Source organism: Hevea brasiliensis, chromosome 15 (assembly GCF_030052815.1).
Source record: "Hevea brasiliensis isolate MT/VB/25A 57/8 chromosome 15, ASM3005281v1, whole genome shotgun sequence".
Lineage (NCBI taxonomy): Eukaryota > Viridiplantae > Streptophyta > Magnoliopsida > Malpighiales > Euphorbiaceae > Hevea > Hevea brasiliensis.
In genome coordinates this window covers 72,772,463-72,787,384 of record NC_079507.1, presented here as the reverse complement: position 1 = coordinate 72,787,384, position 14,922 = coordinate 72,772,463, and the positions used below count along the sequence as shown (strand labels likewise).

The 14,922-nt window shown below is 34.2% G+C and overlaps 1 protein-coding gene across 1 annotated transcript; it reads right to left on the bottom strand.

The window, feature by feature from the left end:
- Positions 1 to 10,959: 10,959 nt before the first annotated feature.
- LOC110632766 (protein IQ-DOMAIN 19) lies at positions 10,960 to 13,535 on the bottom strand. Its single transcript, XM_021781089.2, has 4 exons — positions 12,767 to 13,535; positions 12,399 to 12,635; positions 11,521 to 12,234; positions 10,960 to 11,368 (listed from the first exon to the last, which is right to left on the bottom strand). The coding sequence occupies exons 1-4, from the start codon at positions 13,217 to 13,219 to the stop codon at positions 11,348 to 11,350; spliced, it is 1,425 nt and encodes a 474-aa protein (XP_021636781.2). The 5' UTR covers positions 13,220 to 13,535; the 3' UTR covers positions 10,960 to 11,347.
- Positions 13,536 to 14,922: the final 1,387 nt, after the last annotated feature.

Sequence of the window (14,922 nt, the reverse complement as noted above, 5' to 3'; positions counted from 1 at the left end):
TCTCACAGTAATCATGATCAACCCAATTCAATACCAATGATCAAAGGAAAAAAAATAAATTTCTAGAGTAGTTGTAATAAATCGAGGAAAGAAAATAAAATCAAATTCACCCATTATTAAATAAGGAATGAGAATTTTTACCTTGAAAACAGAATCGAACGTGGTGCATAGAGAAGTAAAAATTTAGGAATTCTCTGTTGAGAGTATTTGATAGAAAAAAAAAAGGTGACAAACAGGTTTTGAGAGTAAAGTTTAACAGAAGAGATGATTAGGGTATATATATATTTCAAGAGTTCTATTAGGTGTAGAATGGAAATAGAGTTATTATTGAATTGGGTTGTTCAGATTGCAGATATATATTTAATTTTAAAAATAATATATATATTTAAAAATAAATAAGCAGACCATCTAATAAAATATATATATATATTATAAATATATTACATTATTGTTAGCTAATTAAAATAAAATAATCATAAATAATAAATGTATATGGGTTTTCACAATAATCCTCAAATCTCATCAACCATAGGGCTCATATATACTCACTTTTTAAGAGAATGAGAAAATGTTCTCTTATCTGCACAGATTTGCTTGCCAAAGAGAAAATGCTCTCTTACCTACATTATTCATCACTAGTTCTCTTTTTATTTGGTGTTGAGGGGTATAAATGAGCTAAGCCGTTAGTGAGCTACTCGAGCCTCGACTCGATAAAAGTTTGACTCAGTTCGTCTCATTTTCTAAACGAGCTGAGCTCGAGCTTGAATTTTAGGCTCATTTATTAAACGAGCCGAGCTAGAACTTAGCAGTATTTGGCTCAAGTTAGAGTTCGAGCTCGGCTCGTTTACAGGCTCTCGAGTTAGCTCATTGAACAGACTCGTAATCTAACTCATTAAACAGGCTCATGAACTAGCTTGTGAATAAGTTCGTTTTAAAGCTTGTTCATAAGCTCCTGAACTAGCTTATTTATAAAAATATTTATATCAATAATTATAATTTATAATGTTGTAAATATATTTATTTTATTTATGACTGTTATGAAAATAATATATAAAAATATATTATTTAAAATTATAATATAATCAATATATAAAATATAATTATTTGTATATTTAATGTAATTTTTATAAAAAATGAAGTTAATTTTTATATGAAAAATAACTTTTAAATACTATATAATAAGTACATAAAAATTTTTGTGAACTATTTTATCTGTATTAAAGTATTAAATTGTTGCTATGTCTCAGGAGCTGATTGCAATTTTTTTTGTTAAAGTTGAGTCCTGGTTTTTATTTGTTTTATTTTTTTGTTATGAAAATAACTGTTATGGTTGTTGCTATTTCTCAGTCATGCTAGCACATTTTTACCATTTTATTTTGGAATTTAGTTCTGCTGCACTTGTATTTATTTGAAGTTGAAGTTCAATAAAAATTAGACTTTTCCTTGTCAATTTTCTTGCTTCTGGTATTTTAAAATCAACATTAGTATCAGAGCCCCTTTTTCTTAAGGGACTGGTGAGAGACTTGTGAGGTTATTTGACTGAGTGATAACAAAAAAAAAAAAAAAAAAAAGCAAAAGACCATTAAAACAATGGAAGGTGAAAGTTCTTTTTCAGCTATGGCTCTGCCAGTGTTTGATGGAGAAAACGACCAAGTCTGGGCAGTGAGAATGGAAGCTTATTTGGATGCACGTGATTTGTGGGAGGCTGTAGAGGAAGATTATGAAGGAACTCCTTTACCAGGAAATCCAACCATGGCTCAGATCAAAACCCACAAGGAGAAGAAGATAAGAAAATCCAAAGCTAAGGCTCGCCTCTTGCTGCAGTTTCTCCAACCATTTTCAGTAGAATCATGACATGCAGCTCAGCCAAAGCCAGCTGGGATTTCCTCAAGAATGAGATTAAGGAGATGAAAGAATCAGAGGAATGAAGGTGCTAAATTTGGTTAGAGAATTTGAAATGTACCATATGAAGGAATCAAAAACTATAAAAGATTACTCAGATAGGCTGATTGGCATTGCAAATAAGGTAAGAATACTTGGAACTGAGCTCACTGACAGTAGAATAGTTCAAAAAATACTTGTATCCTTACCTGAGAGATTTGAGGCAACTATTGCTTCTTTAGAAAATTCTAAAGATCTATCAAAGTTTAGTTTGGCAGAATTGTTACATGCACTGTAGGCACAGGAACAAAGAAGGATGATAAACAAGAGGGAACTATTGAAGGAGCTTTGCAAGCCAAGTTGCAGCTGAATTCTGGAGGTAGAAGCAAGAAATAGAAAGGAAAGAAAGGGAGTGCTAGCAACTCTGAAATTGCAGGAACTAAGAATCACACCAACACTACAAGTAGCAACAAAGCGGGAAAACATCCTCTTTGTTAACATTGTGGCAAGAAGAATCATCCTCACTACAAGTGTTGGAGAAGGCCTGATATGAGATGTAGAAGATGTCAAAAACTTGGGCATGCATAAATTATTTATAAGGAAAAGGAGCCACAGGGAGAGGCTTAAGTTGCAAATCAACAAGAGGTAGAACAGCTCTTTGTTGCATCATGCTTTGCATCGAGTATCTCAAGTGACAGCTGGCTCATTGATAGTGGTTGTACAAACCACATGACCAATGATGAAAAGCTCTTTAGAGAGCTTGACAAATCAGCAACATCAAGGGTCAAAATTGGAAATGAAAACTACATCTCAGTAAAAAGAAAGGGGACTGGAGCCATTGAGAGTTTTACAAGTATAAACTAATTTCTAAGGTTTTGTATGTTCCTCAAATTGATCAAAATTTGCTAAGTGTTGGACAATTGCTGGAAAAATGGTTGGAATTATTATTTGAAGACAAAATATATATGATCATTGATCCTAGCGGTCAGGAATTATTCAAAATTAAGGTGCAGGGCAAAAGTTTTTCTTCGAATCCATTAGAGGAGGAGTAGGTGGCATTTCCTACTCAACTCATCATTGTAGAAACTTGGCACAAGAGGCTAGGACACTTTCATCAAAAAGCTCTGCTGTTTATGCAAAGAAATGAAATGGTAAAAGGTTTCCAAACTTGGAGGAGCATCTCTCAAGCTGCAAGGCTTGTCTACTTGGCACGCAAACCAGATTTCCATTCAAAAGGTCTACATGGAGAGCTATAGAAAAGTTGCAATTGATCCATACTGATCTTTGTAGTCCACAGTCGACTCCATCATTAAATGGCAGTAGGTATTATATAGTTTTTATTGATGATCTAACAAGAATGTGTTGGATTTATTTTATGAGATTTAAGTCAACAGTTGTTGGAGCTTTCTTGAAGTTTAAAAATTGGACTGAAAATTAGAGTGGCTGCACGATTCAGGTCATTAGATCAGATAATAGAACTGAATATATATCAGATAAATTTAACTCCCTTTGTGAAGAAGCTAGAATTGAGCACCAGCTCACTGTCGCTTACTCTCCATAGCAAAATGGGGTCAGTGAGAGGAAGAATAGAATAATTATGGAGATTACTAGATGCTTGCTGCATCAAAAAAATCTACCAAAGAACTTCTGGGCAGAAGCAACAAACACAACTGTTTTCTTATTGAATAGACTGCTAACAAGGACTGTGGAAAAGAAGACTCCATATGAGGCCTGGCGTGGTGTTAAACCTATTTTAAAAAATCTCAAAATATTTGGATATCTATGTTTTTCTTATGTTCCATAGGTTAAAAAAGACAAGCTAGATGAGAAGGCTGAACCGGGGATTTTTATTGGCTACAGTTTGGTTTCTAAAGCTTATAGATTTTTTCAACCTCAATCAGGGAAGATAGTGATAAGCAAAGATGTTCAATTCCTTGAACATGAGCAATGGGACTGGAATGAGGAGTCTCAAGTTAAACATCAGATTGTGCCACTAGATCCTGATGAATTAGAAAATGAACAGCCTGTCAGGGGAACAAGATCGCTCTCAGATATTTATCAAAGATGCAATTTTACTGTTTTTAAACCTGCAGGATATGAGGAAGCAAAAGCAGATCAAAGATGGATAGATACAATGAAGGAGGAGTTGGCCATGATAGAAAAGAACTAGACCTGGAAGCTAGTGGAAAGGCCCCAAGATAAAAAAAGTAATTGGGGTTAAATGGGTTTTCAGGACAAAGCTCAATCCTGATGGCTCAGTGAACAAGCACAAAGCTAGATTGGTGGTGAAAGGCTATGCATAAGTTTGGGGAGTAAATTTCTCTGAGACTTTTGCTTTAGTAGCCAGATTGGATACAATTAGAATGCTTTTTGCTTTGGCAGCACATAAAGGGTGGAAGATTTTTCAAATGGATGTGAAGTCTACCTTTGAATGGTTTACTACAAGAAGAAATTTTTGTTAAGCAGCAAGAGGGTTTCAGTATACCAGGACATGAACAAAGAGTCTATTTATTGAAGAAAGCTCTCTATAGACTGAAGCAAGCTCCTAGAGCTTGGTACAACAGGATGGATGAACATTTGCTAAACTTAAGCTTTGAGAAAAGCTTAAGTGAATCAACTCCTTTTGTCAAGAAATCTGGCTCTAGCATTGTTATCATTTCTCTTTATGTGGATGATTTACTTGTGACAGGAAATAATGCTGTGCAGATTGAAGAATTCAAGAAGGAGATGATGAAGGTCTTTGAGATGACAGACCATGGTGAGATGACTTATTTTCTGGGAATAGGGATTAAGCAAACTCATAATGAAGTCTTTATCTACCAAAAGAAATATTTGAAGGAAATTCTAAAAAGATTTAGAACGGAAGAATCCAAGAGTGTGAGTACTCCAATGAATAAAAAAGAAAAGCTGCAGAAAGAGGATGGAGCTAAACTAGTTGATGAAGGAGTGTATAGAAGCTTAATTGGATGTTTGATGTATCTCACAGCAACAAGGCCTGACATCTTATTTCCTGTGGGTGTTTTATCCAGATTTTTGAATTGTGCTAGTGAGTTACACATGATGGCTGCCAAAAGAGTGGTTAGATATCTTAAAGGAACTCTAACTTAGGGCATCAATTTTAGCAAATGTCAGAATTTCAAGCTCCATAGATATTCTAACAGTGATTGGGCCAGGTCAATTGATGATATGAAAAGCACTTCTGGATACTGTTTCACTTTTGGATCCAGGTGCTTTTCATGATGCTCAAAGAAACAAGAAGTGGTGGCACAATCAACTGCTAAAGCAGAGTTTGTAGCAGCAACAGCTGCTATTAATCAAGCACTGTGGCTAAGGAAAATTATGTTAGATCTACAAGTGGATCAAGACGAAAGCACTGAGATTTTTGTGGACAATCAAGCTACCATAGCTATATCTCAAAATCCAGTGTTTCATGGAAGAACTAAGCATTTTAATATCAAGTATTATTTCTTGAGAGAAGTGCAAAAAAATGGTGAAGTGATGTTAGTTTACTGCAAAACAAAAAACCAGGTGGCAAACTTTTTTACTAAATTATTTCATGTTTACAAATTTGAATTTCTCAGAGAAAAGTTAGGAGTTTGCAGCTTTTGATCCAGGAGGAGATGTTGCTATGTCTCAGGAGCTGATTGTATTTTTTTTTTATTAAAGTTGAGTCCTGGTTTTTAGGAAATTTGTTTTATTTTTCTGTTATGAAAATAATTGTTATGGTTGTTGCTATTTCTCAATCATGTTAGCATATTTTTAGCATTTTATTTTAAAATTTAGTTCTGTTGCACTTGTATTTATTTGAAGTTGAAGTTCAATAACAATTAGACTTTTCCTAGTCAATTTTCTTGCTTCTGGTATTTTAAAATCAACATAAATATATCAGAACTTAATTATGTAAGTTTGGTGGTGGTCGTATGACTTAAAATATGAATTCATCTCTCTCTTCCTCTTTCTCTTTATATTTTGAATTTTTAAAAGATTAAACTCCAAGTTTAATACTAAGCATTCTAACCATTATTATTATTTTCTCTCTCTTTACTGTCTCTCGCTTATTTTTTTCTATTAACACTAACTAATTTTTTCATATATTATTATTACTCTCTATAATATCCCTTTCCTAGTATTTGTTTTTATAACATCTCTCTCTTTAAACTATAAACCTTTAAAAGGTTAATATTTAAGTTTAGCACTGGTCTTAGATATGTGCTTTCATAATTACTTTTATGCTTAATATTAATTGTCTACTTATTCTATACAAACTAATTTGTTCATATCTTAAATAGAGTATTGGTTAAAGGTATAAAGCACCAAATATAATTTGATAAATTAAATGATCTAATATATTTAATCTTTTTAAATTTATTTAAATAAATTAAATATAAAAATAGTAAAAAGTTCAAATTATAATATATTTATGTAAAAAATTAATGAAATTTATTAATAGTATGAATTAATTAATAATGTAAAAAGTAATATATTTTATTAGAATAATATTGGAAAAATAAAATAATAATTTAATTATAATTACATAAAATTTATAATGTAATTTTAAAACTATGTTGTTTTGATTTAAAGCTATGTAGTTTTGAATTGAAAGAATAAAGAATAATTAATTTTATTTAAATTATGATGGTATTATTATTTGTATTATTTTAAAATAACTTATAATTTCTTTTAAACTGATTTTCTTGTTATTTTCTATTATTAAGACTATGAACTCATGTAATAATGTATTATGAAAATAATTATGTAAAATAAATAAAATAACAGTCGAGCTCGAGTTTATGGATCTCAAACTCGAGCTCGAGTTTGAACTTATCGAATTTGAGATCGAACTTATCGAACTCGAATCAAGCTTGACCTTATCGAGCTTATATTCGAGTTCATTTTAATGAATTTATTGAGTTTGACACAAGCCGAGCTCGAGTTTGTCTAGTTAATATAATAAATGAATTTAAAAAGAATCAATCTCGTATTTAACATATTTCAAACGAGTCAAAATCGAGCCTTAATATTAAAACTCGAGCCTTAATGTTAAAGCTCGAACCGAGCTCGAGTTTGAGACTAAATCAATATTAATGAACTAAGCCTGAACAAGCCAAAGCTCAGCTCGGCTCGATTCGTTTACACCCCTAGTTAGGAGACAATGAGCCTTCATCACCTCAAACATTCCAAGCTAAATAAGGTGGGAGGGGGAGCAAGAATTACTTGTATGTTAATGGAAGTATTACTAGCTAAATGTGCTGAAATTGCCGTCACATGAGCTGCCAGGGGAGAGTTCTCAGGGCTTTCCTACCGAACAACTTTAATTTTAAGACAGAACACATGGTTCATGCGAATTTTAGATAACAAGGTATAGTATCTGCGAACACTAGTGCCTGTAACAGTGCCCATATTTTTTTTTGTTGGCAAGATGTTGTCTTTTGTGCTGAGAAACAGAATATTCTTTCCACAAATAATGCAGTCCTCCATTATTATGGATTGATAAAGCTGTATGCAATTTTAGCACTAAGTATATATAATAATTATGATAGCCTATATTGCGCCAACATGTATTTATCAAGTCTTCTGAACCAGAAAAAGGGTAATGATATCAGGAGTTCCTGTTCCTTTTAGATTTTCAAATGATCTCAAGAAGTTGAATGATTTTTGGTGGTCAGGAATTTAGTTCCTGTTCCTTTCAGATTTTCAAATGATCTCAAGAAGTTGAATGATTTTTGGTGGTCAGGAATTTAATTAGGATGCGCACACACACACACACACATATATATATATATATCATCAAGACCTTAATTAATTGGATCCCCTCTTTATTGAACTAGTGGCTATCCTCTATTCTATATCATCAAGACCCAGCTCTATTGGGCATTACATTTATGTATTACGTATTTATTCACGTACTTATAATATATAGCTCGATTTCTCTTTCGCATATAGCAATGGTTTGATGTGGGGCTTGAAGGGAATCCACTTGCAAATCCATTGATGTGGTTTATGAATGTACTGTCCACAAGTAATTTGCAATATTCTATCCATTAGATTGTGGAAAGCACTGTTTTAGGCATCAACATATATCATCAGTTTAGTTGATAACAAAAAATGGTAACTCATGGGTGCCCTAGGACATGATGAACCTTTGAATAATTTGATGAATAGGAATACAGAGAGTACTCCAGGTAGATTTTCTTTGATGTAGAACCGAGAATCAAAGAGAGCCATGAAATTGAACGAGGTGGTATAGACTGCAGATCACCTTGCATGCGTTATATATATTTCAAATTAATGACTATATGTAGAAGTGGTACAGGATACTCAAATCAGTTTCAATTGAAGTGCTTGCTGCTCTGTAACATGGAAGATTAAATAAAGTTTTTATTCTGTTGTATAGTACAGCCAGTGCACTACATATTCAATTTCTCTTTATATCGCATACTGCTCCAGTGCTTGCTAAATAGCTCCCCGCCCCCTCTCTCTCTCTCTCTCTCTCTCTCTCTCTCTCTCTCTCTCTCTCTCTCTCTCTCTATTATTATAAACATGAATCAGAACTAATAACATGCATTCTATGGAACATTCTCTAAAATGCATCAAAATATAATTTAGTAATATTCTACAGGTTGTAGTTCACTGAAATAATAACTGTAATTGAGTGAAGGAAGGAACAGCTATCTAGGATGGATCCAAAAAGAATGTGTATGTAACAGTGGAAGAAACTGGTATTTCTTGCTAAAGGGAAGACACCAAAAAAACAGTAGAATGGCAACTTCACATGGTATTGCAATGATCCTAGTTTCTTTTTTCTAGTTTCCTCTCATCTCTTTGTCAACCGCCGACCCCAATCAATACAACTTCGTGACTCATATCTAATCTTTTTTCTTGTTTTATTGCTCTATGACAAATGTCAAATATTCCTTTCAAACATATATATCCTTTTTCCGCTCAATATTTCTTTCCTGCAAGACTTGTGATCCAGAATGCGTCGCAATTAAGATAATGATTTGTAACATTTAATTTCATGTACGTACATGAAATTCACAATATAACATATAAAATATTTGGTAAATATAATATTAATGTTTAGAAATTTAAAAAAAAAATTATAATTCAAAATTATTATTGAAAATTAGTTAATATAGCTATGATAAACACATAATTTTTTATGTATTTAAAATAAATTTTTTATGTGTTTAAAATAAATTTTAATGCTTTGGCCTGCAAGGATGATACTATTAATTGTGATATGATTGTCTATTTATTTTTAAAAATATTTTTTCTTACTTGCTGTTGATTCAGTTGGGGTTTTATTCACATGGGTATCTTTTTTTTCTTCAGTCTTTAACTTTAAATTATATTAAAAAAAAAAAATCGTGGTTCACTCATCTTGGAGATAAAGCATAGATCAAATCAAGATACAAAGAAAATGATTGGCAGAATAATGTACTATTAAGGTGCAGTAAGCAGTTGACTTGCTCAGATAATTGAAGGGAAAAGTGGGATTTCGAAATGATTGGCCTCTGACTTTTATTTCGTCCTTCTCTTCTTTTTTTCATTTCATTCGTTTTCCAAGAAAGAAAACACAACACCAATCACAACACCTTTTCTGTTTCTTTATTTTATTTTATTTTTTATCCTAAGTATAGAATTTTAATTAGCAACTTATCTAATTATTTCTTGTTTATATCAATTTTTTTTCTTCAAACGACAAATGCAGATTATATTAACATAATAGAGAAAAAAACATCATTTGCAAGAATTTCCTCCGAGAAAGCAGGAGGTACCATAAAGTTTTCTTTGAAAAAAATGTAAGGAGAAGAAAAAACTATGTAGGCTAAGATGCTTGAAGTTTTTGAAGTGTTGGGTTTCTGATCCAGCAGTTCAACTCCTGCTTTTAAACGAGTGTGAAGGTCCAATTTGGACGAGTTGGGCTCGATGGAAAACCTTCTCACCTTAAAGTTCAACTTCTTTAATGGGCCAATTTGGGGAAACTGCAGTGAAAGGTAAATTGGGACTGGGCATTGGGATTCTGACCTTTGCCATTCATAGCCAGTTAGAGAAGGCCAGCAGGGTAATGCGTTATATCGAGTAACCTTTATTTCTTTTCTTTTTCACTTGTTGTGTTTCTTTCTATCATCTTCTCTTTTTGGTTGAAAATTAGATGATGTTAGCCTAACTCTATGCCGTGATTCTGTCTTTATCGTATTTGCAGTTAATCTAAATACATTCGAATGAATAATTGATTTCTGATAGCTTGTATGCTGAAGTTATGCATGACTTCTGCCACAAATCTGTTACAAAGAACCTAAATTTCACAGATATATTTGTCTATTAAGAGGTATAGCTGTAACTCTGAGGTTGTTTCTGTTCACACTATCATTTTTCTTCAAATTCTTCTTTTACACGATTAATCTTTTCAAAAAATAAGTTTTAGGATAAAGGCCAACCAAAGGTTCTGTTGATCAATATTCAACCATAAGATAATTGGAAGATGACTGCATCACCATTGCAAAGTTAAAATGAAAATATAACAGATGGGGAATCTCTTGAATGTCAATTGTCAAATTGCTAGATAAGCCAGAATCATTCGTAATCCTTAAATATATTAGCATGTGGATTTGATAGTGACTTCCATGTACCTTGTTAAAGGAATGAAAACAAATCCTAGATATGATTACTCCAATTAATTATATACAAGTGATGAGTTTCAAGAAAATTACCTTTTAATTAAGGCATTACATGTCCTATTTCGTTTCAAGTTAAATAAGCGATGCATTGATCCTGTCAACTCCGAGGTTCGGTCCTGTAAACTTGTGAATTGATAAGCAGAATTTTTTTTTTTTATCTATTCTGGAAAATATGTTCTTTATTTTTAAGCACATTGCATAGATTTGCTTCTAGGTTCCCTTGACATGGAGGCTATGGTGGATACTGGATTCTGATTGCAAAGAAGCATTCTTTAGAATGACATACATATATAGAACACATGTCAAATAGGAATCTTGCTGCCCTCATTGCCTAAACTAAACAAATGAAAGTTGCAGGATTAACAAGAAATCAAAGACTAATGGAGTGACAATCTGAGAAAAATTCACACACAAATAAATTTCTGTTGATAGAGAAAGAACATTTAAATTGTGTTCCTAAACTTTCTTTGTAATGCATGCAGGTTAGTTCCCTTACCATCATGGTTCTCTTTAGGAACACATTTACCCAAATCATGAAAAAGAAGAGAGAGAGAGAGAGAGTTTCCACATTGGTGGAGTGTAATACATTGCTTTGCAATGAGAATAGAGTGGGGATTGAGAAGTTGTCAGAAACACTCTGGCAGCTCTTTGTGTAGAACATTTTATTTTCTTTGATAATTTCTTACTGAAACTTGAATCATTTATTTCATCTACCAGTTTTTTTTTTTTTTCTCCTGCTGATGAGACACCAAATATCCATTGCAGTGGAGTATCGTGCACTGTTAATACCTATTTCCATGAACCTGCAGGGTCAAAACACACAAACCAATTAAGTTTGGAGTGACATAGGGTTGTGTTAACCCAATCATCTTATATCATCAGTCACATATAATCTTTCAGTGATTCTGCTTGGTCCATAAATGGTCATTTTGATTTAAAGTTGATTAGTACTCACATCAAAGCCAACAAGATTTCTGCAGTAAGTGGTGTTTGTGAGCACTGTGCTGGTGGATCCGCACTCACTATCTTTGAGGGATACTGTTGATCTGTCAAGTTTAATTGACCATGGGTATTGGTAATTCTGAGGGTGTTGATAATTCTGAGCTGTGGCCCCAACATGTGAAGATGAGAGCTGCATCCGCATGGGCATGGCTCTTGGGACATTCCTTCCTTCCGCTGATGCTCTTCTCCTGCTTGGTTGCCTCTCGAATGAATCTGGCCTTTGTTTTGGTGCACTCTGTGACCGCACCTTGGCTCTGGAAGATTCTGTATTTGCCATGTAGTTTGGAAATAATGGGTAGTCATAGGACAATGATTCTGCATATTCTGGTCGAGGAAAAGCAAATGGAATTCTTGACGGATCAGGTTTTGACACTGCAGAGTAGTACTGGGGGCTGCTCTGTGCTGCGTTGAAGGAATTGTCCTCAAAATGCCCACTGCATGCTCTGGGGCTCATGTTGGTCAGAGCTGATGGAGCTGGAAAGACTTGGCAATTGTCTGGCTTTGAGTATGCCCGATTTGATGATGCATAATGTGTGGAAAGTCTATGCTCTACTCGTTCTGCTTGTGGTTGGTGTGAATAGCTATCTCTGCTCTTTGTGTTTCCCCTTGATTGTCCAAGATCCATCTCCACAATCTTGATGTTCTCGTCCATACCTCTATCAATATCCTGCATGCATCAAAGACGTAATACATTTCAGTCCTATTGGATTCAAAGCACATAGTACTCCAGTTTCATAACAGAATAGATCATGAATTGGAAATTTCAATGGAGAAAAATTACTTATATAATCTGTGTGCAATTGGAAATTTCAATGGAGAAAATTTAATTACATAATTTGTGTGCCTGAATCTGTTCTCCTGTGTTGATTTTCTGTGGATCGATTGTCTCTGACTAGCTGGGGTTGTTTCTTCAGTCATCCGGATCCTCTGAGCCTGAGCTCTAGCCTGTACAGTCACCAATGCCTGCATGCACCGGAGTGTAGCAGTGGCCTGTTTCCTCACCAGGTGACCTCTTACCAGTGCCTGCAACTTCACCAGTGCTTTCAATGCACATAATGCTTTTTTTGCCTGTTAACAACGCCAACAAACAATTCACATTATCATCTTCTTAGAATTGATTCTTTGTAATGTCCAGCTTACATCTTGGACAAGATGGGTTAAGTGCCTTATTACAGATGGAAAATTCAAGAATTCCATACCAAATAAGAACGGAAGACAGACTGAATCTTTGTGGCAGCAGCCTCTTCAATCGCACTTGTTCTTCCAGGGGCAGTTGCAGTTAGACGGATCACAGCCGCTGCAGCTTGTGCAGCTGCCACAGCTGCATCAGCAGCAGCAGCTGTAGCAGCTGCCATTGCCATTGCGTGCCTCTTCTGCTCATTTTCCGAATCCAATGTGGCCTGAACCTCTGGTTGTGGTAATGCGGTTGCTTCTGTAGATTTCATGTCCCTGGGAGTTGCTGCTGTGACTGAAGACCTGCGAAAACTCCATCTTCTTTTTTCTTTTGGAGTTGTTGGTGGGATCAAAACTGGGGTCGCCGGATTCTCAATACTAGTTGCTGATTTCTGATTAGTTTTACATTTTTCTTTCTCCTTCTCCTTGTCTTTCTTTCCTGTCAAGAAACTTCGAAGCCATTTGCCTGTCTTCCCCATCTCTACCTGGTCCTTGTAATTAAGCAGTCATAGTATCATGGCAAGCGCATGTAAAGATAGAAACAAATGAGTTGCGGATCACTCCATGTCTATATTTCATTAGTAGCTTTCAACACTATAGTGGTCCATCCACAATCCAATTGCATTTTTCTAGACAGCCTAATCTTACTGTTTCATCATTATTCATTCCCAGTTGTAGCCACCATTTCCAAAAGGATGATATGGTTTTTGTAACCACCATTTGCCTTTTGATGTAATTTTCTCAGATACCCATTTTTTTCCTTTTCATGTAAGACACTTTTATGTGAGTAGCAAGGGCGTTAAGGTAATTGAAAGTTCTATGTCGTGTTTATTAATGAATTGGATGTGAGATGGGGAGGCTCAGAAGCCATGTGAAACTGGGTCAAGAACATGCAGAATCCGTGTAAAGTACTCATTTCAGGACTCAGGGCAGGGGGGTGCTTGTCCACTTGAGGTCTATTTTGAGGTCATGAATTTTAACACTCGTGTCATCTTGTGGGTGCGTTGTGGGGTCCCTAGAGTAGTGTGCTTGTAGGGGTGTGCACGTGCTTATCCTATCCCAGCTAGTGGATTCTTCTTCAGTCTTTTGAGTCAAGTTTCCTTTTCATGATCCGAGTAGAGGTGAGTATTCGGTTCAAATCGAATAGAACTGAATCAAATTTAATTATAAAAATCGAATTGAATTAAATTATAAAAATCGAATCATAAATTTTAGAAATCGAATCGAATTGAAATGGATGAAAAACTGAATCGAACTAAACTGTTTTATTTTGGTTCGGTTTAAATTGATCGATTTGATTTTTTATTGATTTTTGAATTTATACTTGATTTTCAAGTTATTTGGTCTAATTTTAACTTTGGTTTGAACCTAATAACCATTAATCAATGAAATTAAACAATTAATATATATAAAATTAAATATAATTCATAAGTTTTTCATAAAAATAAATCAATTCAAAAATCGATTCGATTTGATTTAGTTTGATTTAACTATATAAATTACTATTCGGTTCGATTCGGTTTAACTGATTTTTTTTTCTCTTTAAAACCGAACCGAACAGACATAACCGAAATTTTTATAATTTAAAATCGAACCGAACAAATTTAATTTTAAAATCGAACTGATTGAACCGAATTGACTCGGTTCGATTCGATTTTTCGATTTGAACCGAATTCTGCTCAGCCCTAATCCCAAGTGAAGACCACCTTGATAGTTGATACCAAAACCCTAAAGGAAGTCATCTTCCTTCCCTTTCTATCATTTTCCATCTCCAAAAGGGTAAGGGTCCAGCTGCCTTCACAACCCTGTAATAGAGACATGACCATACATGATGATGCTGATGAGATATAGAGATGTTGTTGGGGTGACAACACAATTTATATTAGAATCTTCCAATTGTGAAGGACCACTACCAGCACAGATTGTTGAGTCCTGGAAACTGTAGCATTTTCAGGGAAAAAAACAGCTGCAGGTTATGAACAAGTAAATTTTGTCTGAATCCATAGAAAATAATTTGGGAAATCTTTAAAATTCTGTTAGAGAATGGAGTGTAATTTAGCAGTGAATTAATGGTATTGAACCTAGGGGTGAGGTGGTTAGGACATGATGACATTGTACTAATGGCACCAATTCATAGCCGAAATATTACTAATGATGAAAGAATTAGTTGGCAATCACATGG

Bases quoted from the DNA above. Each gene is read 5' to 3' on its own strand.
- LOC110632766 (XM_021781089.2), bottom strand. From the start codon at position 13,219: ATGGGGAAGACAGGCAAATGGCTTCGAAGTTTCTTGACAGGAAAGAAA. The intron at 12,636-12,766 runs GTATGGAATTCT...CGTTGTTAACAG, and splicing joins CTGTCTTCCGTTCTTATTTG to GCAAAAAAAGCATTATGTGC. The intron at 12,235-12,398 runs GTAATTAAATTT...TGATGCATGCAG, and splicing joins GATTCAGGCACACAAATTAT to GATATTGATAGAGGTATGGA.